Source organism: Rhinichthys klamathensis, unplaced genomic scaffold, assembly GCF_029890125.1.
Source record: "Rhinichthys klamathensis goyatoka isolate OS25496 unplaced genomic scaffold, OSU_Roscu_1.1 h1tg000111l_1, whole genome shotgun sequence".
Taxonomy (NCBI): Eukaryota; Metazoa; Chordata; class Actinopteri; order Cypriniformes; family Leuciscidae; genus Rhinichthys; species Rhinichthys klamathensis.
In genome coordinates this window covers 12,390,589-12,417,372 of record NW_026606649.1, presented here as the reverse complement: position 1 = coordinate 12,417,372, position 26,784 = coordinate 12,390,589, and the positions used below count along the sequence as shown (strand labels likewise).

The window sequence follows — 26,784 nt, the reverse complement described above, 5'->3', positions numbered from 1 at the left end:
CGTCATCCGACGTAACTCGGAGTGACTACGAAAGGGAACTGACTCTTTATGAGACTAAAACCAGCATGAAAACTAATTTTAGTAAACTAAACAGAGAAAGTGGAAGCAATAAAATATATTATGGTAATGTTTAAACCGGCTTCATGTGGGAGGCATGTATGCTATAGTGATTGTATTGTTTAGCCAAGGTCTGAAGTTTGATGCGATTACTGGTATTTATCAGCCTTGTAGATGGACAGGGTTCTAGCCGAGGGGTCGGTGGCCTTGATCCAGTGAGGCATCCAGTAATGTGGCGTCCACTCGCAGCAGCTGGGGAAATTCTTCTCAAAGATCTGCCTTATGAAGAATCCCTCTTTGGTTGTGGGGGTGTTGAAAGGGAACACCTTAGCAGCCTTCTCCAACTGAGAGTCATTCACCTAAAAGGGAAAAGAAAAATTCAAGAAATAGATAAAGAGGAAGAGGCTTTAAAGCGCTGTGCCATGTGCATGTACATGTGAAGTACCTCAGACTCAATGTGTTCCTGCAGACTAGTGTACCAGGGTTTCTTAATGGATGACAAACCATCACCGAAGGGCTCTTTCCTTCTCCAGAGAATCTCATCTGGGATCAGGTTCATCCCTTTAAACGTTTCCCTCAAGAGATGCTTCTCCACACCATCCTGTGCCGATCAAACAAGTTATTCGGTCTGGTTTTAGGGGGCGTATACACATCCTTTTTAACTAAAAACTTTTCATGCATTTTAGCCATTCATTTACATAACAACAATCTTTTGGAGGCCTAAAAAAACCTGTGAAAACGGTGATGTCATGTGCATGCGCATTGCGTGTTCAGTCTATAGGCGCATGATTTTTCTTTATAAAATGACATCGCCAACAACTGGCCTGGCAGCATAATACAGCGTTTTTAGTCGTTTTCACGGATCCGTGTGAACGGGGATGGTTTTGACAACGTTGTCGTCAGTACAAAGGAAAAACCTTTCTGTTTGTAGTACATTGTTTTCGTGTGATTGTACGCTTAGAAACCACAAACATGAATTTTGAAAAATAGAGAGAAAATAAACTGTACATCATGCAAAGCATATCAAAATTTTATTTTAAAGAATAAACAGTTTCGGTTCCTATTGACTTCCATTGCTTTTTTGTCCATACAATGGAAGTCAATTGGAACCGAAACCGTTTAGCTCCCAACATTTTTTCAAAATGTCTTTTATGTTCCACAGAAAAAGTCATTCTGGGGTGCGTTTCCCGAAAGCATCGTTAGCCAACTATGGTCGCAAGTTCCGTCGTTATCAGCATAGTTCAACAAGTCGGTGTTGCCCGAAACCATCGTTCCAACGAACATTCGCAAACAGCATCGCAAAGTTGTGTGGTTGGAACGACAGCTCTCGACCTGTGGTTAGAAGCATAGTTTCTAAATTGCATGACACGTGGACTTAATAAATCCGTATCTTGAGCAAAATAAACAAGCTGACATTCAGTACAACCTGTGTAATTTATTTATAATACATACAAATGTGTTTGACATCTTTGAGTTTGTCAAGATATGTAAAGCACCGTTTTTGAAGACTGCGCATGTGCGAACGTGCTCTACTATGTAAGAACGAGCCTATGATTGAATCTGGAAATAAAGCGAAATAACTGAGAAAAATTTGAAATAACGATTGCCTCAGATGCCATGTCTGTAGTTTATATCAAAACATCTAGCATTAATTCGATCTCACACAGTTTAATTAAAATGAGTTATTACTCCACCACGTCCTTGACGTCATAAACCAATGTGGTTGAACACCACTTTGCGACAATATGGTTTCGGGAAACAGTCGTGACTAGCTAGTTGATTTCTTCAATGATGCATTGTACTATAGTAGTTAAGCAGCGAGTTACGTTGTTGTACGGAAAGCACACCCCAGGTTAATAACAATATGAGGGTGAGTAAATGACAATTTTCAGTTTTGTATGGACTCTTAAGGGTTCGGGGTTTGTCGAACTCCAATAATTTTGCATAGAGACAAGTAGCAGGTACGAACATGTGTAAGGATAAATCATTGAATTGGAAGGTGTCAGATATACCCATCTTAGGCACTCTCATCTCTTCAGGCAGAGATAGGTAGTATGCGGTGAACCTATGGTCCAGGAAAGGCACTCTCAATTCCAGTCTAAGGAAGAAACAAACCGTTTGGATTGACAAATACTATGAAAAATTTTGCTATGAGCAGGGAAGAGAAGGGAAGGGACATTTAATCTTACCCGAATGCAGCTGTGCTTCTGTCCGCATCGTGATTCTCACGTCAAAGATTCAGAATAGATTATGAACATTTGAAAATTATTTCAAAATGTCTCAATGTTCAAGTTATTAAACAAATTAATAATAATAAAAAAGTAGGCTAAGAATCGGACCGTGAGCCGAGGTGCCTTAAGATTCCCACCCCAACTAAAATGTACTAAGAGTACACCCTATGATAGGTTTCTTAAAACACTTAAAGGGATAGTTCACCCAAAAATGAAAATTATGTCATCATTTACAAAAGATATTTTGAAGAATGTTGGTAAACAAACAGTAGATGGGCCCCATTGATGTCTGTGGGGTCACACAACTATTTGCTTACCCATATTCTTTAAAATATCATACTTTGTGTTCAGTAGAAGAAAGGAACTCATACAGGTTTGAAACAACTTGAGGGTGAGTAAATGATGACAGAAATTTAGGTGAACTGAACTATCCCTTAAGAGTATACATTTAAAAAGCACATTGTACTTTAAAGTGTATTTTATCAGGATCAGTTTTTTGTGTCAGTTTTTAGGACTATTTTGTCACTAAGTACTATATTAAGACGCTGAGTAGTATAGCCAAACTAATTTCCCTATTTTGAAAAATTAGAGATACAATTAAAAGCGATACAATTTTAACAAAATATATATACAGTATAAAAAAAACTGACCGTTTTGGCTAAAGTAGAGGTGGGCCAAAATCGTATTTCCTTTTTTAATTTTATTTCATCTTTGTCATTAAAAATAATAACAAAGATGCAAATTACAACATAAGAAACAAATGATATAAACCAATAGAAACTTTTAGTTTATTTTAAACTAAAATAAACGTCAGCTACAGTTGGTGTATTTAACAGTAGCATTTAAGTAAGAAATTGAATAAAAAATAGTTTTTAAATAAAACACTACATAAACTACACTTTATAAATTTAAATATACATCGATTCTTATTGTAAGAGTTAAAAGTGTAGCACATTATCTTTGGATTAAAGCCCCGAGAACACCCACAAGCAAGTATTAGCAAGTTACTGAAGTTCAGTCAAGAGCAGGAACTGATTTTCTGTCTTTTGTAGCTTGATTAATGGTAATGACAAAAGCATTAGAAGGTTTTTAGGCTGAGGTTACTTTAAGACCTCATGCACAGATCTAGTACACAGACACACATCCGATTTCCTTTTCGAACTCTTTACGTTCACTAAAGACATAACTGACTGTGTTTATGTAAACCTTGTATGTATTTGATAGTTAAACCGCAATAAGCCGCAAAACTTAGTTTAGTAGTCTTTTAGTATGCGTGCACTTCGGGTGTACGCCCTCAGAAAAGTGCATGTCAGAACAGCTTGCGAAGAAAATGTTTAAATGCTTTAAAATTGTGATACCACACAAGCCTATGCTACTTTTTCACAAGGGACACTGCGTAATAAAATATCACACTAAATCAAAAGCACAAATGCTGATACCAACAGCCAAATAATGGTGATTCAAGGATACCGTATCGAATGGAATAACTTTCATGCAGTTTTAAATGTGTCCACTTTTAAAAGTATCCAAATACTTTTTAGAGACACTGTAAATACACACAGGTGAGGTTAATCATACAATAACATGTACCCGATGAAAGTAGATGTATCCTTGTGTCAGCTCATCCGAACCGTCACCTGAGAAAATCACAACACTGTCTGTCTTCTCATGGATGTACTTTGATATCAGGTACATGCCTAAAAAACAGAGATCACTGAATGTTCCTGCTGCCATCTAGTGGCTATGAGTTCAGACTATATAGTCACACTGCCAGAACAAGCATGGTTACTATTGTTCATACTTTTGATTTGTTCTAACCCAAAGTATTAAGCTTTTGCATGCAAGTCATCCAGTACGGTTTGTTCTACAAATATAATTGATGCCACAAATCAGGCAGCTTGTTGAACAGGGGTGTGCAATCTATTTCTTGACTAATAAAAAAATAAACACCTAATAATTCAACAAAAGTTGCTTCAAGACTGTTACAGTTACAGAAGTCCGTATTACACAGATGAAGGGGAAAAGCATCATGAGAAAGAGCAATCTTTTGTCCTGCTAACTTTCTAAGCAGTATAATGCTGACGTTCCATTTTTCAAGTTTCAGACCAGCATTATGTCCAATCCTGAGATTTCACGTGATCACATGGTCAAATGAGTAGAGCAGAGGAATGGTAGCTAACCCTCAACCCAACTGGCTGAGGTCTATGGGTGCAATGACAGCAGGATAGTTTTATCATCAATGCTTTGCGAATGTTAAATAGAAATTAAGTTCACCAAAATTTTCACCACAATGTGTTGTGCTAATATGAATATGCAGATATGCACAAGAGAATCAAATTTCACATTCTGTGCTCCATACAAGAAAACGGGGAACTAAAGGAATTGATTGACTTGCTCTTTAAATGCACTCATCAAAAAATGGTCTTATGAATGAGATGAACTCTTGTACTCACCAACGGAGGCATAGTGAAGATGTCATAACTCTCCAAGTGAATGATGACTTTATTATGCGTTACTTAGTTTTCTGTTGTGTTTATCTGACTTGTACAGCACTTTGGTCAGTCCCCAGACTGTTTTTAAATGTGCTTTATAAATAAAATAACTAGAAAAACTAAATGAGCATAGCCTATAGGCTCCTGAGTCTGAGAGGAGGCAACCGATTCTTCTGTGTGTCATCAAGCGTTTCTTTACCGCATTTTCAAACAGGATCCTAATGTTGCTCTTGACGGTCTCCAATTCAAAGCCCGATGAAAAGTAACAAATTAATTTCTCGTTCATTCAGACTCGTGGAAAAGATGTTCCAGAAATATGTTGGCCATTCATCTGGGTAAGATTGCACCAGTAGTTCATAAGCTCTTACTTAAAATAGCACTAAGTCCCTACTAGAGGCTTACTAACTACTAGTTTGTAACTAACTCGATACTTAATTTGCCATGAATTTCAATGTATCCTGTTAAGGTTGATTCTAGGGATGGGCACGAGTACTCCGTACATGACAGCGATTATCGATCATGAAATCGATGATCGCCCTGACTTCAAAAAATATATATATTTCTCTCTTTTTCTGATTGGTTATTGCAGCATTTGGGGCGGTTCCTGAGGTCTGATTTGTTAGCGTTAGCACGCCTTCCAAACCGGCAAAATAAAGTGAAACTGGATTTGAAAACGAGCACAGCAGTGATGCCTGGAATGTCAAATGTGCAGCGCTAATCTATTATAAACATAACATTATAATGTGAACACGATTGTAATAGAATGTTGTAAATTCTCTGTGCTCTAGTCTTAAAGGAAGAGCGCGCTTGACTGAATTTTTTTATCCATCTTTGTTCAAAAGGTATAATGTCGCAAACCTAACGAGGTCGACCCAAAATTGGTTCAGAGGCTGTATCTCGGCCAAACTTTGATCAATCGAAACATAAATTGGTGTGTTTTATCAGAACCATGATCTGAGGGTCCATGCCAAATTTGGGAACAGCACCACCTAAAGGTCATGAGATCTGACTTGCTCATAACTTTTGAACAGTTTGTCAGAAAAACTTGGTGTCTATGGATTCCTTGTGTCATGCCATATCTGTGGATACCGATTTTTGCAGGATTGGATGAACCATGTGCACGTCATTTTGAAATGACATAAATTGCAATATCTTTTAAACAATTTACACATCTTCACAAAATTTGATAGGGATAATCCATAGACAGTATAAGAAGTGGACAGAGCAATCTCATTGGAACTCAGTTGAGACAGTTGAAGCCCATTTTTAGCGATTTTTGAGCACTTCCGTTCCTGACGCGCAGACTCAAACCGACTCAAACTAAGCTTGATGACGTGAGCAACCTGTCTGACAGACGTTAATCTTCTAGTAGCTGTGTGTGAAAATTGCCAACGTTAATCTTGCAGAGACGGGGAACTTGAGCAAAGAGTTCTTTGGCGTGAGTGAGCAGGAGTAAGTATTCCATTGCTTTTATGGACTCATTATCTATGGGCTTCTCCCTTGACGGGACGTCCCCCGATTGCCTGCGAGCTTCTCCTCCTGTCTGTACGGTAATTTCTGTACAACGCGACAGAGAGTCGAGTGGTTATGACGCAATCGTTAGCCTATTTTTACTAAATCTGTTTCTACGGGGCCATAATGTAACATAGAAGGTAATGGAGCCCTTTATACATTGTCGTGTTTCTTTAGAAATAAATAATGGACAAATGGAGTCTTTAAATGCCTCAGGTGTAAAGTTATTCGCTGTCAAAGTGACGCCAAAATGAATGGGAGTCAATGGAAATGCTAACGCAAGTGAAGTTCTGCTACAACATGGCGGCACCCGGCCGGCTTCAACTTCCGGTCGATGGATTACCCCCTTGGGATAATCGACAGCATGTCCTGAAGGTACCTGAGAAGTTTGAACACAGCGCCACCTAGTGTTCCAGAGATATATTTTGTTTTGCAAAAACCCTTATAACTTTTGAAAAGTGTTCAAAATTGTATTTCTTTGTGTATTATGTCAGTTACAGCACACAACATCAGACTAGCACAGCCAAGTTCATGTGCGCATTCGCGTCTTTTTGTGCAGATGTAAGTTGTAAAATTACTTTTATGTTGTCTATATCTGATTAATCTCAAATTAGATGCGTTTGATTAAGTTTAATAACCAGCTAGCAAAATGCTGCAGTTTACCGACCTTTCATTCAATCTTCAGTTCAGCTCAAATGCTGAAATAATGTCTGATATTATTGACTATGATTGGGTTATTTGAGACGGTCATATTCCTTGTAGATAGGCAAAAATCTAGATGATATTAATAATAATGCAGCAGTGTTGTTTTGTTCTCATTTTTTAACAGTAAACCTATGTATGGCAGCAGCCTATAGATGCTGAGAGGCTAAGCAGCAGGAAAGAAGCCGTGACGCGTTCCCATGCATTTAGAATCCATGAACGTTTATTGTCATGATGTATATAGTCCATAAGCTGATAGAAAACACTTGACGATCACAAACTGTAAAATGGTAAAAAAAAAAAAAAAAAAAACTTAAAAAAAAACATTCCTTTTATATGTTTCTTTTTCGATAACATTGATACATCATAATCTAGCAGCTATTTTTGTCTATTCATACGTTCATGTTTTCATAGGCATGTTTTCATGTCCTATTTTTATTTGTCAACATTCATTTTCGTAACGGTCTTAAAATATTTTCATGAAGGAAACACTCCCAATTTCTGACTGAATTTAGGCTTTTATTCACATATAAACATTGGTCAGCGAACATAAACAGAAGGTCAAACGTGCTACATAACACACAAGAAAGAACCTCATTGGTTCTCGCATGTCAAGCGAACATGCTTGTGTTTCTGTTTACCAGATCTGAAGTGCGAGTTGAATGTTTATATGTGAATAAAAGCCTAAATTAAATCTGTTTATAATATAAAACGAAAGTGTCTTTTCAGAAAAAATGGACTAAACCGCTCGATTCATATGGATTAGTTTCACAATCTCTTTATGAATATTTTGAAGCGTCAAAGTGGTAGTTGTGTAGCTGTCAATGTAGAGACAGAAAGCTCTCAGATTTCATTTAAAATATCTTCACTCGTGTTTGGAAGATGATCAAAAGCTTATGTATTTGGAACAACATGAGGGTGAGTAAATGACAATTTTCTTTTTTGGGTTAACTAACCCTTTAAACACACTTGAAATATAACGACTTTTCTGCTGAATTATTAATCTATTAATCTATTATATTTAATGGTGAATATGACATCTACCTGTGCCAACCCAGTAAACAATTACCGTCTTTCAACGTTGAAATATGGTTGAAAAAAAGTCGGTCCACCTTGGATTGGTTTACGACGTGATTTCAACTAAGTAGTTTCGGCTGGACTGTTTGACTACGTGTTTTCAACTGATAATCTAAGACAGGATAAGTCTGTTATATACAGTGCTATGCATACGTTTAGACACCGATGAACTGTATGCTAAAATAAAATTAATTAATTAATAAATTAAATTTGACGTCTTTTCAATTTTCATTTTCAACCTTCAGTGGACCATAATAAGACGTTGATTTACGATAGATTTACGTCTATTCAACGTCTAATAGATGACTTTTTGCTAGCTGGGAAGACCCTCAACGTTGTTATAGGCGGCATGTTTGGGTTTGTCTGTGAGACAGTGGAAGCGATCCATCTGAACAGACTTCACTTTTCCACTGAGCTTCAAGTTAAATGCCTCAAAGTGCCCTGGTGGGAACGGAGTGATCTTTGCAGGAGTGGACATGGAGTGCGTAATATCTGTCAAACCTGTTTGAATTAAATCAAAGTTAAAACAGAATGCTGTTAAAACAGATAGGTCTACAGATCTTTGTAAAAAATAAAATAACAATGCTGCCAATTTTCTAAAGGCAGTTGTGGCCTAATGGTTGAGAGTCAAACTTGTAACCCTAAGGTCTCAATACCTACAGGAAACAACTGAGGTGCCCTTGAGCAAGGCCCTTGCCCTTAACCCCCCAAATTTAAGAAGATCAAGAGCGTCGGATAAAGTGGCCGTGGACCTAGAGTCAAATAAAAGTAAATCTGCAAATGCATCCAGCGATGAATATCTTTATTAGTTGAACATCTGCGTATGCTGTCTGTGAAGGAGCTACATTCGATTTCAATTCATTCAGGTAATACATTTTACAACCAAACAGATTATTACGCCACGATACCACTACTACAAAGTAGGACGTTATATTTGGAAATATACCTTAATTTATACATTAAATGAATGAACCCCCACCAACTCGCAGTAATTTGTGTGTATTGCGCAGTGGCGGTGACCTGTTCGTCTTGAAAACTAATCTTTTGCTTGGACAGTTTACACAACTGCAGAAATATTCATTTGATTACATTTTGAAGAACAGATGGAAGAAGATCCATCAATGTGCATTTGATCATTGATTGAGTTCAGATGTTCAGTGGCGGTTATATGTGCGGGCACATGTTAAGAGTTTTCACTGTCTGTAGTTCCTGCTGTGTTTTGATACTGTTCAAATGACACAAATTAGAGTCGGGACAATGGTGTTCTTCTTTTGGTTTACCGTGCAATATGAATTACCAAACTCTGTGAACGCAGGTCTTTTGGACAATGAACTGGCCAACCAAAATAAACCCAGAGTTAATCTCTAGAGGGCCAAACAGTCCTTGTTCCTGAGTTTATATACAATTCAATACACTAAAGTTCCCTTTACATGCAAAACTCAGCAGGTTCACTTTATTTCGAAATTGTCTAATAATCCAAATATAGCTGTATTCATTATTATTCAAAGCAAAGGACATGCAATGATATTTGGGCTAAAGATGCCAGAAATAATGCTTGTCTCTTCTGTGTTTGTTGCAAAGACATCTAATAATGATCATAATAATCATTTAAATTCAATACCTATCTAAATATTAACATGTTGTTGTGTTGTTGATATAGGCTATGATCCGAAGTAACTAGTAAATAGATACTTGAGTAGATTTTTCATTGGATTTTTACTCTTACTCAAGTAACTATTTAAGATTATTACTTTTACATTGAGTAAATATTTCTATAAGTAGGCTACTTATACTTTTTATTAGAGTAGTTGTTGGATACTCTACCCACCTCTGCCAACAGGATATCTTTGCAAATATCCTGCATAATTATTTATTTATTTTTTTATCCTGCAGGATTCCTGTAGGTTATTTTTGTAAGGGAATAAAGAGTTTCATTCACACCTAAATAACATATGGATGCATCTTGCACTTCTCTGACATGTTTTATTAACTTTAAAATCTTAAAGTAACAACAGGTCGTTTTTTGCTCTCGGGCTCCCCCTACAGTTGGGAAACAGTATTGTCCTCTACTACTGTCGTAAACTCTGTCATCCTACATGCACGTGCAATTGTTGACAACCAGGATAGCCCTGAACACTGTAGGAGGAGGTCACATGCAGGTGTTCTGCTTGCGTCGCGTGTGAAATGTCTTCATCCCAGGTACAGTGGCATATATTTCAGCATGTCATATGAATATAATTTCATGGGTTTTATTTTTTTTCTAACGACAAATGATCGCGATGCTCACGTTTACAAGCCAGCGTCATTATAGTAGCCTAGTCTATTGGTTACCGTTTTACTGGATCTATATGATACTTCAATGCAATGTTTGAGTGGTTGATAATAACCATATATCGTCAATATTATAATATCAACCTACCATAAATGAATCTGCAAATTTTACAAATCGATTTGCATTATAGCTTGAGGCAAGACAAATAAACAAATATCACAGACATGTTAGGTATCCTAAAATATGATTTTATTAATAATCTTCCTCCTTTCTTTGTACATGTTGAGTAGACTACACTTTTTAGGTCAAACATTTGCTATTTGCATTTCATCGATTGCAAACCCTTGTGAAAAAGAAGTGTGCTTAATTGTATTGAAAGTGTACTTTTTGTGTGCTTAAACTCATAAAAGTATACTTTTTGAAAAGTGTACTTGCAGATAATATAATATAATTAAAATTAAAGACCACTTAAGTGTACTTAAAGGGAATACACTTTAATGACAATATTTATTAACTCACTTAAGTGCACTTTTACAAATGCACTTTGTAATAATATCTAATTAAGTTTAACTTAAAGTAAGTACACTTTCATCACAATATTTATAAACACACTTAAGTGCACTTTTAAAAATGCACTTTGTAATAATATGTAATTAAGTTTAACTTAAAGTAAGTACACTTTCATGACAATATTTCTAAACACACTAAAGTGTACTTTTTAAAAATGCACTTTGTAATAATGTCTAATTAAGTTTTACTTAAAGAAAGTACACTTTCATGATCATATTTCTAAACACACTTAAGTGCACTTTTTACAAATGCACTTTGTAATAATATCTAATTAAGCTTAACTTAAAGTAAGTACACTTTCATCACAATATTTCTAAACACACTTAAGTGCATGTTTTAAAAAAATCACTTTTTAATTGTGTCTAAGTTTTACTTAAACATACATGTTAAATAATTATGAATTTATAGTGTTTTAAAGTTATTAAAGTTATAAGTTATTAAATGAAATTTATTTTGATGTATTGACTAATATACTAAATAAAATAATATTTTTAATGGAAAACATGGAAAGTAATTCACTTTAATTTCAACTCAAGTGTGTTGTCCAAAAATAATTTGTTCATGTATTTTAAATGTGTTTAGTCTATAATATATACTGTGTGCATTAATGCACTTGGAATGTATTTTTCCAATAAATTTGCAATACAGTATAATCCAGGACAACCTATTGTTGACATTTTTGTCAGTTTTCTACATAATATTTGACAATAAAAATTTAATTTATGAGAGGAGTCTTAGCAGTAATGTGTTGTACTTTACATCTGTGAACAGAATACTTTCAATATCATTATGTTGTTCTAAGTCAATTAAACACATTTAATTGCAATCTACACTACATTGAACAAAAATATTGACTTTTAGATGAAAGAGTAAAGTTTTGTGAACTTACAGAGTCTAACAACACAATAGGCTATATGCACGCATAAGTTCCGCATTTGACGCAAGGATGCTCGTCAGTTTCCGGTTGGGGAGATTAAAGCGGAGGAAAACGAGGAAAACGGGATTATGGCAGAGTCTTCAAAATTTACTGTCCTCCCGTCTTTGAAACGAAACTTTCATACGTTTAGATGTAATTTTATATATAGTTATGTTTATTTAATATAATTTTAAAAAGAAGCATAAACACAACGAGGTGTGTCTGTTTTGTCAGTTTTTGTGACTAACGCTTCTTTAGTATAACCATGGAGTATACAATTCAATATAAATTCTCGGTATTGCATTGGACTCTATGATCGGCGGAAGTTATCGAGCATCCTTGACCTTCACCGGAAATACCGCCGTGCATAGAGCCCATTGAGTTAGAACAACTTCAACTTAAACAGAAAAGCTAAAATGAAAATATACTCTATACGAACATGGTGTTTAATGAGCATGCGCCAGAAATACTACGTCATGATGACGCACTACTTCACTAGAGTTTGAAAAATGCGCTGTTATGTTTCTGTAATGGCGGTGCATGAGGAAACTGAAGCTTCCCAAACAAAAGGAGCGCCACGTTTGGTTGTTTGCAGATGAGATGTTATACTGCAAATAATCAGTCAAGTAAGTATATCTTGATGCTTTCTTTATTGACATTTTTTTCACCGCAGTTGATATTGCGATTAAGAGTGCTTTTTAATCGCAGATAGTAAAGTTATACGCAACAGATTCGGGAGGTAAATTAATCATGTTTCCACTAATTTATCTATGATTGCATTCTAATAATGTCTTACATCGTAATGTGCTCGCGTGTGTGGGCGTGTTCGAGGAATTTGTCTACTGAAATGTGTTTTTTATATATATATATTTTCATTTATTTATTTTAAACCGACTTTTTTTAAATAATTTTAAACAAACTAAATGACTTAAAGTTAAATTTGCATGCTGAATGCTGATCCAATTGTAACTCTCGAAGTCATTTATATTAATTAATCTTAACCACCATACATTACATATTTAATATATCACCCACCTCTATAAATAATGCTTGTAATGTATTTAATTTCGTTTTGCATTTGAAGAGAGAGTTGTTCAGTTACTATTTGTTTTGGAATATGTAATATTTTTGTGCTTATCTGGATTAAACATTCATTTTGCAGGATCAGTTCACATTTGTTATTGGAGATACAGGGCAAGCGGTGTGGAATCACAGACCTGTATTGATGAGGTGATGTTACAAGAGTTATTATGAATTTTTGCCCAGCCAGCACACCAAGCTAAAACACTGCTATCAAGTCCCTAACTATCCCTATAGCTTTTAATGCTTTGTATCTTTTCCATTTGCAAGTTATAGATTCCCACCTGTGCATTTACATATGCCCCTATAATCATCATATATTTTATAGGTAACAAACCAAATGAAGAAGGCTGCCGCATTACTGTGTCAACCGTGGTAAATACAGGAACATCCTTCATGAAGATACGTGCGGCAAGCTTAAAATTCAAGATTACCTTTCTCAATTTGCATGGGTCTTGGGTTTGCATGGGTCATTAACCTATATGTGTGTAATTGATAAAGTTATGTTTAATTCCTTGTAAAGTAGCAAAATAAATGTTCTCTATTTTTAATAACTTTAAGCCCAGTGTCAGTGAAGATGGCATGGTAAGTGATATCCTGGTGTTTGTGGGAAATAGAGGAACCTTGCCCAGCTTTCTACTTCGGTGTGACCCTGATGAGGTAATTCATCACATCAACAGTTAGCAGTCAAAAGTTTACGTACACCTTGCAGAATAAACTGCTTCATCAGGGTAGTACTAAATAAAAAGAGAACATATACATTTTTGTGTTCCCTCTTATTGCTAAAATTACTAACATTGTGCAGATACTGAAAGGTGTATATAAACTTTAACGGGAAAATATCTATCACTTTCATTCATTTGAGCCAAATATAATAATGGACTGGATCTGTTTTATAAACAAATGTTTTCCTTCACTTTTTTTTTTCTCAAGGTATTTTTTCTGACTTTCCTGCCTCTTTGGAACAAATCCATTGACATTTACTTTGGAGAGCACCGGGACATTGACATAAACAGCACTTTCCAACTACTTCAAAACATTTGGTGACAAATGATTTTGGTTTTCTTGTTTTTGTGCCTTTAGATTTCTTCAGTTTTTGTTTTGTTTTTTGTTTTTAGACAACCTTATATTCACTGTAATGCTGGAGTAAGCATTTTGTCCTGTTTAATCTTGGTGCTATGAAAAGGTTTAAAAGCTAAAATTAACAAGGTTCGGTAACACTTTAATTAGGTCTCATTTGTTAATATTAGTTTATGTATTAGCCAACATGATCTAAAAATGAGCATATTTTTACAGTATTTATGAATCTTTGTTAATATTAGTTAATTAAAATTGGTTTGTTAAAGTTAGTTAATACAATTTATAGTCATTGTTCATGCGAGTTCACAGTGCATTATAATTTTAATACACAACTTTTGAATATAATAATGGATTATTAAATGTTGAAATTAACATTAACTAAGACTAATAAATGCTTAAAGTATTATTCATTCTTAGTTCATGTTAACTGAAGGAGTTAACTAATAATACCTTGTTGTAAAGCATTACCCGTCTGAATCTTAGTGTTCACATTTTGCAGTATAACGTCACATCACATTTTGTTTGTATTAATTCATGGGTTGTGTGTTTGATGTACTGTGTGTTTGCTTCTAAAATGATGTTTGTACTGGTAATCCCTAGGTTATGGGGACCAAATTACCCCAAAAGTATAGTAATACCAGTAAATTACATGGAAACAATCTTATAAATCATACAGAATGATGTTTTCTGAAAATGTAAAAACACAAAAATGTTTTCTGTGATGATAGGTTTAGGTTTAGGTACCTTTGTATGAGGGAGAAAATGATTGTGCATATAAGCATCATTGCCCTCCAGACTCTTTCTAAATGAGAGTTAAAGGGATAGTTCACTTTAAAATGAAAATTCTGTCATCATATACTCACCATCAACATACACTTAAGTGATCTTATGAATCACTGACTACTCTTAAATAACTGGTTTGTAAATAATGCTATACTTCATTTAGAAATTATTAATTGATCATTAACAAAGTATGAAAATATAATTATTAAACACATTATAGATATGCTTATAAATCAAGAAAAAGCATGTATAGCTGTATTTATAAACTTCTTATTAATGTCTATTAATGCTTTATAAATGATGAATTAACTGTTAATTCATGCTTAACTAATGAATAATAGTGTGCAGTTATTATAAAGTGTTACCTTTCTTTCTTCTGCTGAACACAAAGGAAGATATTTTGAAGAATGTCAGTAACCAAACAGTTAACTGGTCCCATTGACTTCAATAGTAGGAAACAAAATACCATGGAAGTCAATGGGACCAGTTAACTATTTGGTTACTGACATTTTTCAAAATATCTTCATTGTGTTGAGCAGAAGAAAAATTCATACAGGTTTGAAACAACTTGAGGGTGAGTATATAATGACAGAATTTTCATTTTAAAGTGAACTATCCCTTTAAAGTGTTGTAACTGTTTATATATAGTGTTTCTTGGGTTTTTTCTTGTGCATCAACAGAAAGGTTTTTATGTATTTATTTTAGAGATTGTTTTGTCAGTAAATGTGGAGGGTTTTAAATTGAATTTGTGTTGATTGTAGCAAGGTTATTAAGACTTTTTTGTTCAAATTTGAAATAATTTGCAACTTTATTTATTTATTTTTAATTACAAATGTATTTAATTATATAATAGTGTACATGTATATTACATTAAAGTATATTTTAGTTCACATTAATTGCTTGTCAGTATATTTGGAAGTACACTTTACCATATTTCAAAGTTCATATACAAATGTATTAAAATCCCACTTAATTTGTTCCAAAAAAACACTCTTAATATCAACTAATAGCATTTAATTTGAGCTTAATCTGTGATTCATTTGAAATCAATTACATATAATATGCAATAAGTTTGTCGAAAACATTACACTTAATTCACATTTAAGTGTATTGTTAACTGACATTAAAGTACATTTTAGTTTACATTAATTGCTTGTCAGTGCATTGAGCAGTGCACTTTAAATACATTTTAAATAGACTAGAAGCAATTATGAAAGTAAATATAAAGTTGTATTAAAGTCCCACTTAAGTGGTACCAAAAAATCACTCTTAATGACAACTTATTGCATTTTATTTGAACTTAATATGTGATATATTTGAAATCAATTACACTTAATGTGCATTCAGTGTGGCGAAAACATTGCATTTAATTCACACTTAAGTGTATTGTTAACTGACATTATAGTATATTTTAAAACACATTAATTGCGTGTCATTATATTGTGTAGTGCACTTTAACTGTATTTTCTGGAAGCAATTGTGAAAGTATATATAAAGTTGTATTAAAGTACCAATTAAGTTGTTTTAAAAAAATCACTCTTAATGGCAACTTATTACATTTTATTTTAACTTAATATATGATACATTTGAACTTAATTACACTTAATGTGCATTAAGTGAGTTGAAAACATTGCATTTAATTCACACTTAAGTGTATTGTTAACTGACATTAAAGTATATTTTTAATCACATTAATTGCGTGTCATTATATTGTGTAGTGCACTTTAACTATAATTTAAATACAATAGAAGCAATTATGAAAGTATATATAAAGTTGTATTAAAGTGCCAATTAAGTTGTTCCAAAAAATCACTCTTAATTGCAACTTATTACACTTTATTTCAACTTAATATGTGATATATTTGAAATAAATTACACTTAATGTGCATTCAGTGCCCCGAAAACATTGCATTTAAGTCACACTTAAGTGTATACATTTAAAGTGTATTATTTTTGTAATAAGTACACTTTCGAAAAGTACACTAAAGTGCACTTTTTTTTCACAAGGGAAGTTCAAATCAGAACGAGAATACTAGCGATAGCTAACCATCAAAAACTAGAATATCGTTTACTAGCTACCAGATTGATAATTCGCTACTACTCTAGCGAATTAGAGAGGTTAGAGAGAGGCATTCTTTTTTCGATGGAGGGTTCGATGCTCCGTGCACACGCAAAGGTCTCTCGCTCGCTTTCTCTCTGCCGTCCGCGCGCGTTGGAGCACAGTCTCTGTCTCGCGTGCGCGCTCGCTCTAGATTCCGGGAGATTTGAACTAATTTGCGGTATAACTTGTCGATCACGAGTGGCTCAACAGGTAGATCTATAGATAAACTCATCTTTCAGGGATTTGACCGACCGGGTTGACAATTTAGCGTGAGAAACCGGGGGTGTGGCGTACGTGTGAGCGTGTGAAACCAATCAAATGCGGGTGTCTCACGGCCAATGCGTGAGAGTTGGCAGCTCTGCAATGTTGATCCTCGTTCTGCCTTTAACGCGATCACTTTCTCTTTTTCTCTTTTTGCTTTGCTCCGATAAAACCTTTGCTTTCTTGTTTTTCTGTGCTGCTTCGGCCATGACTATAACATTTGGCTCGCAAGTCCGATTTTAAGGAAGTGGGGGTGGTGGTGGAAGTGACGTATATGCCGTAAAGCAGTCGAATTTTGTAGTTCTCTTTGTTCGCCGGTTACTACCCGAAACCCGAAGTTTAAAAGTACGATTAAAAACGCTACAGACCCCGTCAGGCTATGGCAGACGTGTCATTCAACCTATTGTAAGTCGATGTACCATCCCAGCTAACAAAAAAACGTCCCCAGAACGTCCCCTGAACGTCCACTGCGAACGTCCCCTGAACGTCTTCGTGTAGGGTTCTTTAAACGTTCGCAGGACGTCGTGGGGGACGTTCGCGGGACGTCCCGAGGGACCTTCGCGGGACGTTTAGAAAACTTTCGGGGACCTTTACGGAACATTCACTAGAAGTCCTTTTAACATCTTAAGACCCTTTTATAGTGTAGCATTAGTCTGATAACACAAAATCGAACAACCAAGGAACAAACACACAACAAGGAATATCAGGAAACAAAAATACTTTTATTTTCATAAACAAAAAAAGTGCGTGTGTGTGTGTTGCGTGTCTAGTTGCCAAGTTTCCAGCTGAAACGAAGTTCACATGTGTCTTCAAATGCGCTGGCAGCTGTGTGTGTGTGTGTGTTTGTCGGTCAGCTGTGGGATTAATCCGATGGCAATTCTCCCCCTTTGGCCCTAAAACAACAAAATAAACATATTCAGTTATGATTTTATCCAAATGGAATATAACGTTGTCTCATTTCAGCTACATTTAACGTTAGCTTCGTAGTGTTAGGCATAACGGTTATCAGCGGTACCCCAGCAAACATTTGGACGTGTAATGACCGTTGAAAAGACGTCCGTCCGACACGTCCCGTCATGGTTGAAAAATAGTTCCAAAATGAAAGTTGAACCGACGTCTTTGACGTCATCTGGCCGTGAATTCCACGTCTCTTCTGGCCGTGAATTCCACGTCTCTTCAGCATGTCCCTGGACGTCTAAATGCGTCGTCATTTGTGTGTTTAAATGTGTTGCTGCATAATTAAGTGTATATAAGCCTGCATTTAAAATAATCACACACATATTGTGTAACATCGTGAAAGGCAATCAAGTCTTGAAGTTTACACATCTTGACAAAGGTTCTAAAAAGGTCCAAAATTGGTCTAGTCAGACCTGACCGTCAATAAAACGTTTTAATCACGTGTACATCACAAACAAGAACACATTATTTGTGGACATAAGAAAAAAAGAAGCATGTTCTGATTTAGCACATTTTATTGATCTTGAACAGTAAAAATGTCTCTTAATATTTTTTCAATGTTTAACATTTGTTAACCAAACTAAAATACCAATTACAAAATACTGAATTATTATATAAAGGGATAGTTCACCCAAAAATGAAAATTCAATGAAGAAAGGTATACAGGTTTGAAACATGAGGTTGAGTAAATGATGACAATTTTCATTTTTGGGGAAACTATCCGTTTAAAAACACATTGTTTGGCTCAGTTTTTGTATCCACCAGCTGTTCCTGGAGCGTGTTTCAGGTGTTCTGCCATTGCTGCATCAATTTCTGTAGTCTGTAGCATTTGGGCTCCACCTCTTCACAGCATCTAAGGGAAGAGAATATATATATATTTAAATAAATAAAATTATTATTAAATTAAAATTTTAGGTAAATGAAATGCACTTATTTTCAAAATATTTTTATGGTCTACAGCTAAATTAAAAAAAAACATGGAACAACATGAATGAATCATGAATGACACATTAGAAAAAGGTAATCAACATGCATTACATTTTATTTTATTGTATAAAATATGTTCTGCTTTTATTTTTAAAGCAGTTACTGAAAACATACATGTTAAAATCCAGCTAAACATTTCATTCCATTTCAGATAATTTACTTTCTGAAAGAAACTCTCAAAAGGCTACATTAATAAGTTACAGTAATGACTGTATCATTAAACAATATACTTGGTATAACGTTACCGTTGTTGTATACGTTCAAAGTTACTTTTAGCCTACTGGCTAATTTTAGCCAAACTCAGTAAATTTCAGTTGACAATGTGGGCATAATTTCTTTCGGTTCATTCATGTCACACAAGTAAAACTCAAGCACGTTAATCTAATACAAAATGTAGGCCTACTTACCCAACAGTAGATTTTTAATAATATCGACACAACTCCCTCCTCTCCTCGTGTTTGTTCACAGTTCCAGAATCTATGGGGAGAACGCGTTAACATCTCGCGAGATAATCCCATCGCATGATTTTGTAATATCGCGAGATCTTTTGTTACTACATCTTGGCAGCACAGTTTATGGTTTGGGCAGAGGGTTTGGGTAATTACATCCAACTCAGACATAAATGGTGACCGGGTATATTTCTGTTTTACATGTACATACATTCCATAAAAAAATAACAACGAATACATCAGGTACAACAGGTTAAAATAATGATTAAAAGGCAGTGGCTTTGCAATCACTTGACTATACTGGGCATTTTGTGATTATAATTTATAAAAACAAGATAAAGTAAATATATATTCATTTGTATATAAATCGTGTATTTTATAAAGAATTATAAATCCTGATAATTTTTTTCTGTCTTGCTAGACTAGACGTGCAAAAGACGCCAGTGGACGTATAGTATTCACAGCCTGACTAGACGTGTAAAGGACGCCAGTGGACGTCTTCTTCACAACCTCTTAAAAACTTAATGGGCAACTACATTAATTATTGCAGTATTAACCATGCGAGGATTAAGCGTAGCTTTTGCATATTTAACAAGGATTTCATAGAGGGTCATGATGGACTATAAATGCACGTGGAAAAGACGTCGCCAGGTGACGTCCTCTCACCCGATACACTAAACATAACTACACGAGCTAAAAGTTAAAATAACAATTATACATGCAACTGTAGACATGTACAAATGTATCTGAATGCAATTTTAGGAAATGTTTTGTGTTACATTTTTTACCGATTTATGACGTCCTGGCCGCAACTATTTTTGGCCAGGGACACGACGTTGCCGTCGGACCAATGTTTGCTGGGCCCAGCAAACATTTGGACGTGTAATGACCGTTGAAAAGACGTCCGTCCGACACGTCCCGTCATGGTTGAAAAATAGTTCCAAAATGAAAGTTGAACCGACGTCTTTGACGTCATCTGGCCGTGAATTCCACGTCTCTTTTGGCCGTGAATTCCACGTCTCTTCAGCGCGTCCCTGGACGTCTAAATGCGTCGTCATTTGTGTGTTTAAATGTGTTGCTGCATAATTTAAGTGTATATAAGCCTGCATTTAAAATAATCACACACATATTGTGTAACATCGTGAAAGGCAATCAAGTCTTGAAGTTTACACATCTTGACAAAGGTTCTAAAAAGGTCCAAAATTGGTCTAGTCAGACCTGACCGTCAATAAAACGTTTTAATCACGTGTACATCACAAACAAGAACACATTATTTGTGGACATATGAAAAAAAGAAGCATGTTCTGATTTAGCACATTTTATTGATCTTGAACAGCCAAAATGTATCTTAATATTTTTTCAATGTTTAACATTTGTTAACCAAACTAAAATACCAATTACAAAATACTGAATTATTATATAAAGGGATAGTTCACCCAAAAATGAAAATTCAATGAAGAAAGGTATACAGGTTTGAAACATGAGGTTGAGTAAATGATGACAATTTTCATTTTTGGGGAAACTATCCGTTTAAAAACACATTGTTTGGCTCAGTTTTTGTATCCACCAGCTGTTCCTGGAGCGTGTTTCAGGTGTTCTGCCATTGCTGCATCAATTTCAGAGTCTGTAGCATTTGGGCTCCACCTCTTTACAGCATCTAAGGGAAGATAATATATATATATATTTAAATAAATAAAATTATTATTAAATTAAAATTTGAGGTAAATGATATGCACTTATTTTCAAAATATTTTTATGGTCTACAGCTAAATTAAAAAAAAACTTGGAACAAGATGAATGAATCATGAATGACACATTAGAAAAAGGTAATCAACATGCATTACATTTTATTTTATTGTATAAAATATGTTCTGCTTTTATTTTTAAAGCAGTTACTGAAAACATACATGTTAAAATCCAGCTAAACATTTCATTCCATTTCAGATAATTTACTTTCTGAAAGAAACTCTCAAAAGGCTACATTAATAAGTTACAGTAATGACTGTATCATTAAACAATATACTTGGTATAACGTTACCGTTGTTGTATACGTTCAAAGTTACTTTTAGCCTACTGGCTAATTTTAGCCAAACTCAGTAAATTTCAGTTGACAATGTGGGCATAATTTCTTTCGGTTCATTCATGTCACACAAGTAAAACTCAAGCACGTTAATCTAATACAAAATGTACTTACCCAACAGTAGATTTTTAATAATAATATCGACACAACTCCCTCCTCTCCTCGTGGTTGTTCAAAGTTCCAGAATCTATGGGGAGAACGCGTTAACATCTCGCGAGATAATCCCATCGCATGATTTTGTAATATCGCGAGACCTTTTGTTACTACATCTTGGCAGCACAGTTTATGGTTTGGGCAGAGGGTTTGGGTAATTACATCCAACTCAGACATAAATGGTGACCGGGTATATTTCTGTTTTACATGTATATACATTCCATAAAAAAATAACAACGAATACATCAGGTACAACAGGTTAAAATAATGACTAAAATGCAGTGGCTTTGCATTTGCAATCACTTGACTATACTGTGCATTTTGTGATTATAATTTATAAAAACAAGATAAAGTAAATATATATTCATTTGTATATAAATCGTATAAAGAATTATAAATCCTGATAATTTTTTTCTGTCTTGCTAGACTAGACGTGCAAAAGACGTCAGTGGACGTTATTATTCACACACAGCCTGACTAGACGTGTAAAGGACGCCAGTGGACGTCTTCTTCACAACCTCTTAAAAACTTCATGGGCAACTACATTAATTATTGCAGTATTAACCATGCGAGGATTAAGCGCAGCTTTTGCATATTTAACAAGGATTTCATAGAGGGTCATGATGGACTATAAATGCACGTGTAAAAGACGTCGCCAGGTGACGTCCTCTCACCCGATACACTAAACATAACTACACGAGCTAAAAGTTAAAATAACAATTATACATGCAACTGTAGACATGTACAAATGTATCTGAATGCATTTTTAGGAAATGTTCTGTGTTAAATTTTTTACCGATTTATGACGTCCTGGCCGCAACTATTTTTGGCCAGGGACACGACGTTGCCGTCGGACCAATGTTTGCTGGGTACATAAGGGATGGACAATAGTATAAAAAATAGTATAAAAAATATACGACAACAAGATTAAAATAAACAACAGATATGTGCAATGTGTCAATGTGTCAAGTTTGTGCATAATATGAGATGTGTAGAAACATTAGTAAAATTTATGTACTTTGCAAAAGGGAAGTGTCGGTAGGGGCCCGGGCCTTGTTAGTGAGGCTAACTGCAGACGGAAAGAAACTGTTTTTGTGGCGAGAGGTTTTAGTTCTGATGGACCGGAGCCTCCTGCCAGAGGGGAGAGTCTGAAACAGGTTATGTCCAGGGTGTGAGGGGTCAGCTGCAATCTTTCCTGCTCGCCTCAGAATCCTGGAGGCATACAGGTCCTGAAGTGATGGAAGATTGCAGCCAATCACCTTTTTAAAACCAGTCACCTTCGCCTGACCAACAGTTTGACAGGTAAATGTTAAGGATACTTTTATTTGTCTTACCGTGTTACTCTCCACTTTCTTTCCAGCAATTTTTCATTCTTCACGTTTTCCTTGGCTGCATTCATCATTTGAAGTCGATGCATTCTTTTAGAGCTCCTGGGATTCAACCTCTTCGTGCATGTGGAATAGCCTTTATAAATAGCTCATATTCAATTGAATCAATTTTCATGTTTTTGATGTTTAAATTATAACGGGTGAAAACAGACTCGTGGTTTTATTACATCTTTAATTAGTGATATAATTTACATGAAAGTTATTATCTTAACATTAAAACACTAACATTTTTAACATGAACTTAATTTTACAATTAATGCAAATATTTGCATTTATATTTTAGTTTAATTATTCGTTTGTCTGAGTTGCAAAGTGTCAGTTGATGATGGCAAACGCATGGGCGACTGGATTTTGCAAGTGTTGTCATGGAAATGCCAGGTGAGGGACGAAATAGGGACGTTCGCAAACTGGCCCGGACAAATGTCCTCAGAACGTCCGTCAGCGAACGTTATAAAATGGACCAAATGCGAACGTCATCGGAATGTCCGTCAGCGAACGTTACAAAATGGACCAAATGCGAACGTTATCGGAATGTCCTTCAGCGAACGTTACAAAGCGGACCAAATGCGAACGTCATCGGAATGTCCGTCAGCGAACGTTACAAATGGGACCAAGTGCGGACGTCCTCCGAACGTCCGATCGGGAACGTTACAAAGCGGACCTAATGCGGACCTAAGGGGACGTTTGAAACGTCCGGGGGACGTCCCTTGTTTGCTGGGATCACAAGAGACTTGGAAATATATTATGAAGGTTGAAAAGTTACCTGTTGTTACTTTAAGTTATATTTTTAACACTGCTCCATTTTCAAAAGTAATTTGAAAAATCGCCTTTAACAGGGGCGCGTGCAAAACGCGTTAGACACAGGTCGGGAGGAAAACGCTCACATTCCCACAAATGATCATACTATGATAAAACCATACATTTACACATATTATTGCATATTATACTTACCTCTCAACAATTTGCACACCAAACATACCAAATGCTGCCACGCGTCGTAGAGTAAACTGACTCGCGTCACGTGCAACTCTTTCAGCTCTCAGGCGGCTTTCAGACGGATGTTAAGCCATAGAATACTAATATGGAAGGGCTAAAGGTTAAAAAACATGTGATTGACATGTTAACAACACGTAAAATGCGCATATTTCACGCGTATTTAACACGCATTTCAAGCATTATTGTTTTGCACGTGAAAAACATGTTGTTATCGCGTAAACAACACGTATTTAACACGTGAAATGCATCTTATTACTCTATCAAACTCTATGTTCCTGGGGGGCCACTGGCCTGAAGAGCTTGATTAGCTGGATCAGGTATGTTGGAGCTGGTTGTGACGTGTTTTCGATGTGTGTTAAAGGGATAGTTCACTTTGAAATTAATTTTTGGTATGTTTTAATGACTCGTAAATGTAAGTACACATTGATGGCCTAAGACACGAAACGAGCGGTTTGTGTGAGAAAACGAACAGTATTTATATCGTTTTTACCTCTTGTAACCACAGCCACGTCCAAGTGATCTGAGGACGCGGGCGCTTCGGTCTGCGCAAGCGCCGGAAATGATCTCTCGCGCGTGTACGTCACTCATTGTTTACACAGAGATTTCGGAAGTGTTACCTTTCACTGTGAAGATTTAAACATATTTAGATATACAGGAAATCGCAATGGAAGACGATTTCGATATATCAACAGACAACGTTGAATTTTTTTCGTACACGCGCGAGAGATCACTTCCGGCGCTTTCCGGCGCTTGCGCAGACCGAAGCGCCCGCACCCTCAGATCACTTGGACGTGGCTGTGGTTAAAAACGATATAAATACTGTTCGTTTTCTCACACAAACCGTTCGTTTCGTGTCTTAGGCCATCAATGTGTACTTACATTTATGAGTCATTAAATCATGTTTAATTTGGACTTCTCTGTGCATGCTCTTTGAGGTGGTGACCATAGACCTGCATTATATGACTGACAGACAAGAACGGTTTGACCTAAAAATATCAAAATTGAAACTACTGCGGAAACAAAGACACCTACATCTTGGATGCCCTTGAGGTAAGCTAAAACATACCAAAAATTAATTTCGAAGTGAACTATCCCTTTAAAGAGAAAACACGAGACCTGTTTTAGGTTTCAGCCATGTTCTTTAATCTACCTTGACCCCGCCCCATAACCCCAACATTACATTTATGCTTCAGGGTGGCAATAGGTCACTCATGTTTTACATATCATGACATCTCCTTTTTTTTCTTTTCTTTTTTTTTTACATTCTGCAAAAAAAAAAAAAAAAACTTCAGTCACCTTGTATAGCCCACCATTACAAAACAAATGTGTATCACTACACAACATAACAGCATTTTTTTAAGCATCTGCCAGGCTTTCATTTAACATAACACTGTCCTTTGAACTGTGACATTGTTTAAACTTAAGGAAATATCATAGAACTACTCCTCAATAAGCCTTCTTGGTTTTGAGACTACTCGTCCACTTGGAGTTTTTACAGGTAGACTTGAGAGATCGGTGGGACTGACATCTCTTTTCCATGTTTGAGTGTCCATTTCCTGTTTTTTTCTCTGTGTTGTCACACCCATTTTGTTGAGTCACATCTTGATTGTCCGTGCCCTTCCTTGGTGTGCCACTTTGTTCTTTTGATTTCATTAAAAACTTTCTGTTCCTTCTGTACACCTTCCCCTCAGGTGTCTCAACGACATAAGATATTGGCTGCTCAGAAAGTCCAGTAACTTCAGCTGGATTCCATGTTCCATCATGCCAAATTCTTATATTGTCGCCAACCTGAAGTTTCTGAAGAGGTCTGGATCTTTGGTCGAAATATTCCTTCTGCATCTTTTGTCTCTTTTCTAACAACTGCTGTACTGGGTTAGTTACCATGCGAGGCTTCAACAACTCTGATGTAATCGGAAGTCTTGTACTCAGTCTTCGACCCATCAACAGTTGGGCTGGAGATGCTCCAATATCCTCCATGGGTGTGCTTCCCCAGATCAAAAGATCATCAATGTATGTCTCAACGCCTTCAATTCCCTAAAAAAGTTGCTTCACCGTCCTGTGAAAAACTTCTGGAGCAGAGTTGACCCCAAATGGGAGTCAATGGAATCTGAAGCGCCAAAAGGAGTGTTGAATGTACAAAGACGCAAGCTGGCTTCATCTAATTTGAGTTGCCAAAAACCTGAACTTGCATCCAACACTGTAAAGTATTTGGCTTTTGAGAGTCTGCTAGTTTTTTGCTCTACCGTTGGTAGCTGGTTGGTAGCTGTTCTCTCATTACCGCTGTGTTTTGATCTCGGGGGTCTAAACATATTCTTAATTTCCCATTAGACTTTTCCACAATCACAATGGGGTTGACCCACTGAGTGGGCTCTTCAGTTCTTGCTATTACTTTCATTTTTTCCATTCAGTTCAGTTCTGTTTTCAGGTTTTCTCTCAGGGTCACTGGAATTTTTCTAGGTGGATGAACTCTCGGAACCACATTTTCATCTATTCGGATTGTGTGCTCGCCCTCCAGGCAACCTATGCCCTCAAACACATCAGCATACTCCGTGAAGATATCCATTTTGTCACTTTTGCTCAATTCCATCACTCTCTGTATGAGCCCCATTTGTTCACATGCATTAATTCCTAATATTGGTT

At 35.9% G+C, this 26,784-nt stretch overlaps 1 protein-coding gene across 1 annotated transcript; it reads right to left on the bottom strand.

Moving 5' to 3' along the window:
* Positions 1–206: 206 nt before the first annotated feature.
* Positions 207–26,121, bottom strand: asns (asparagine synthetase). Its single transcript, XM_056254256.1, has 9 exons — positions 25,671–26,121; positions 8,393–8,572; positions 4,901–5,038; positions 4,738–4,788; positions 3,879–3,985; positions 2,247–2,281; positions 2,076–2,155; positions 503–660; positions 207–416 (listed from the first exon to the last, which is right to left on the bottom strand). The coding sequence occupies exons 1-9, from the start codon at positions 26,119–26,121 to the stop codon at positions 207–209; spliced, it is 1,410 nt and encodes a 469-aa protein (XP_056110231.1).
* Between the last annotated feature and the right edge of the window lie 663 nt (positions 26,122–26,784).

Bases quoted from the DNA above. Each gene is read 5' to 3' on its own strand.
- asns (XM_056254256.1), bottom strand. From the start codon at position 26,121: ATGGAGGATATTGGAGCATCTCCAGCCCAACTGTTGATGGGTCGAAGA. The intron at 2,156-2,246 runs GTAAGATTAAAT...TTTCTTCCTTAG, and splicing joins AGAAGCACAGCTGCATTCGG to ACTGGAATTGAGAGTGCCTT. The intron at 417-502 runs GTACTTCACATG...TTTCCCTTTTAG, and splicing joins AGGAACACATTGAGTCTGAG to GTGAATGACTCTCAGTTGGA.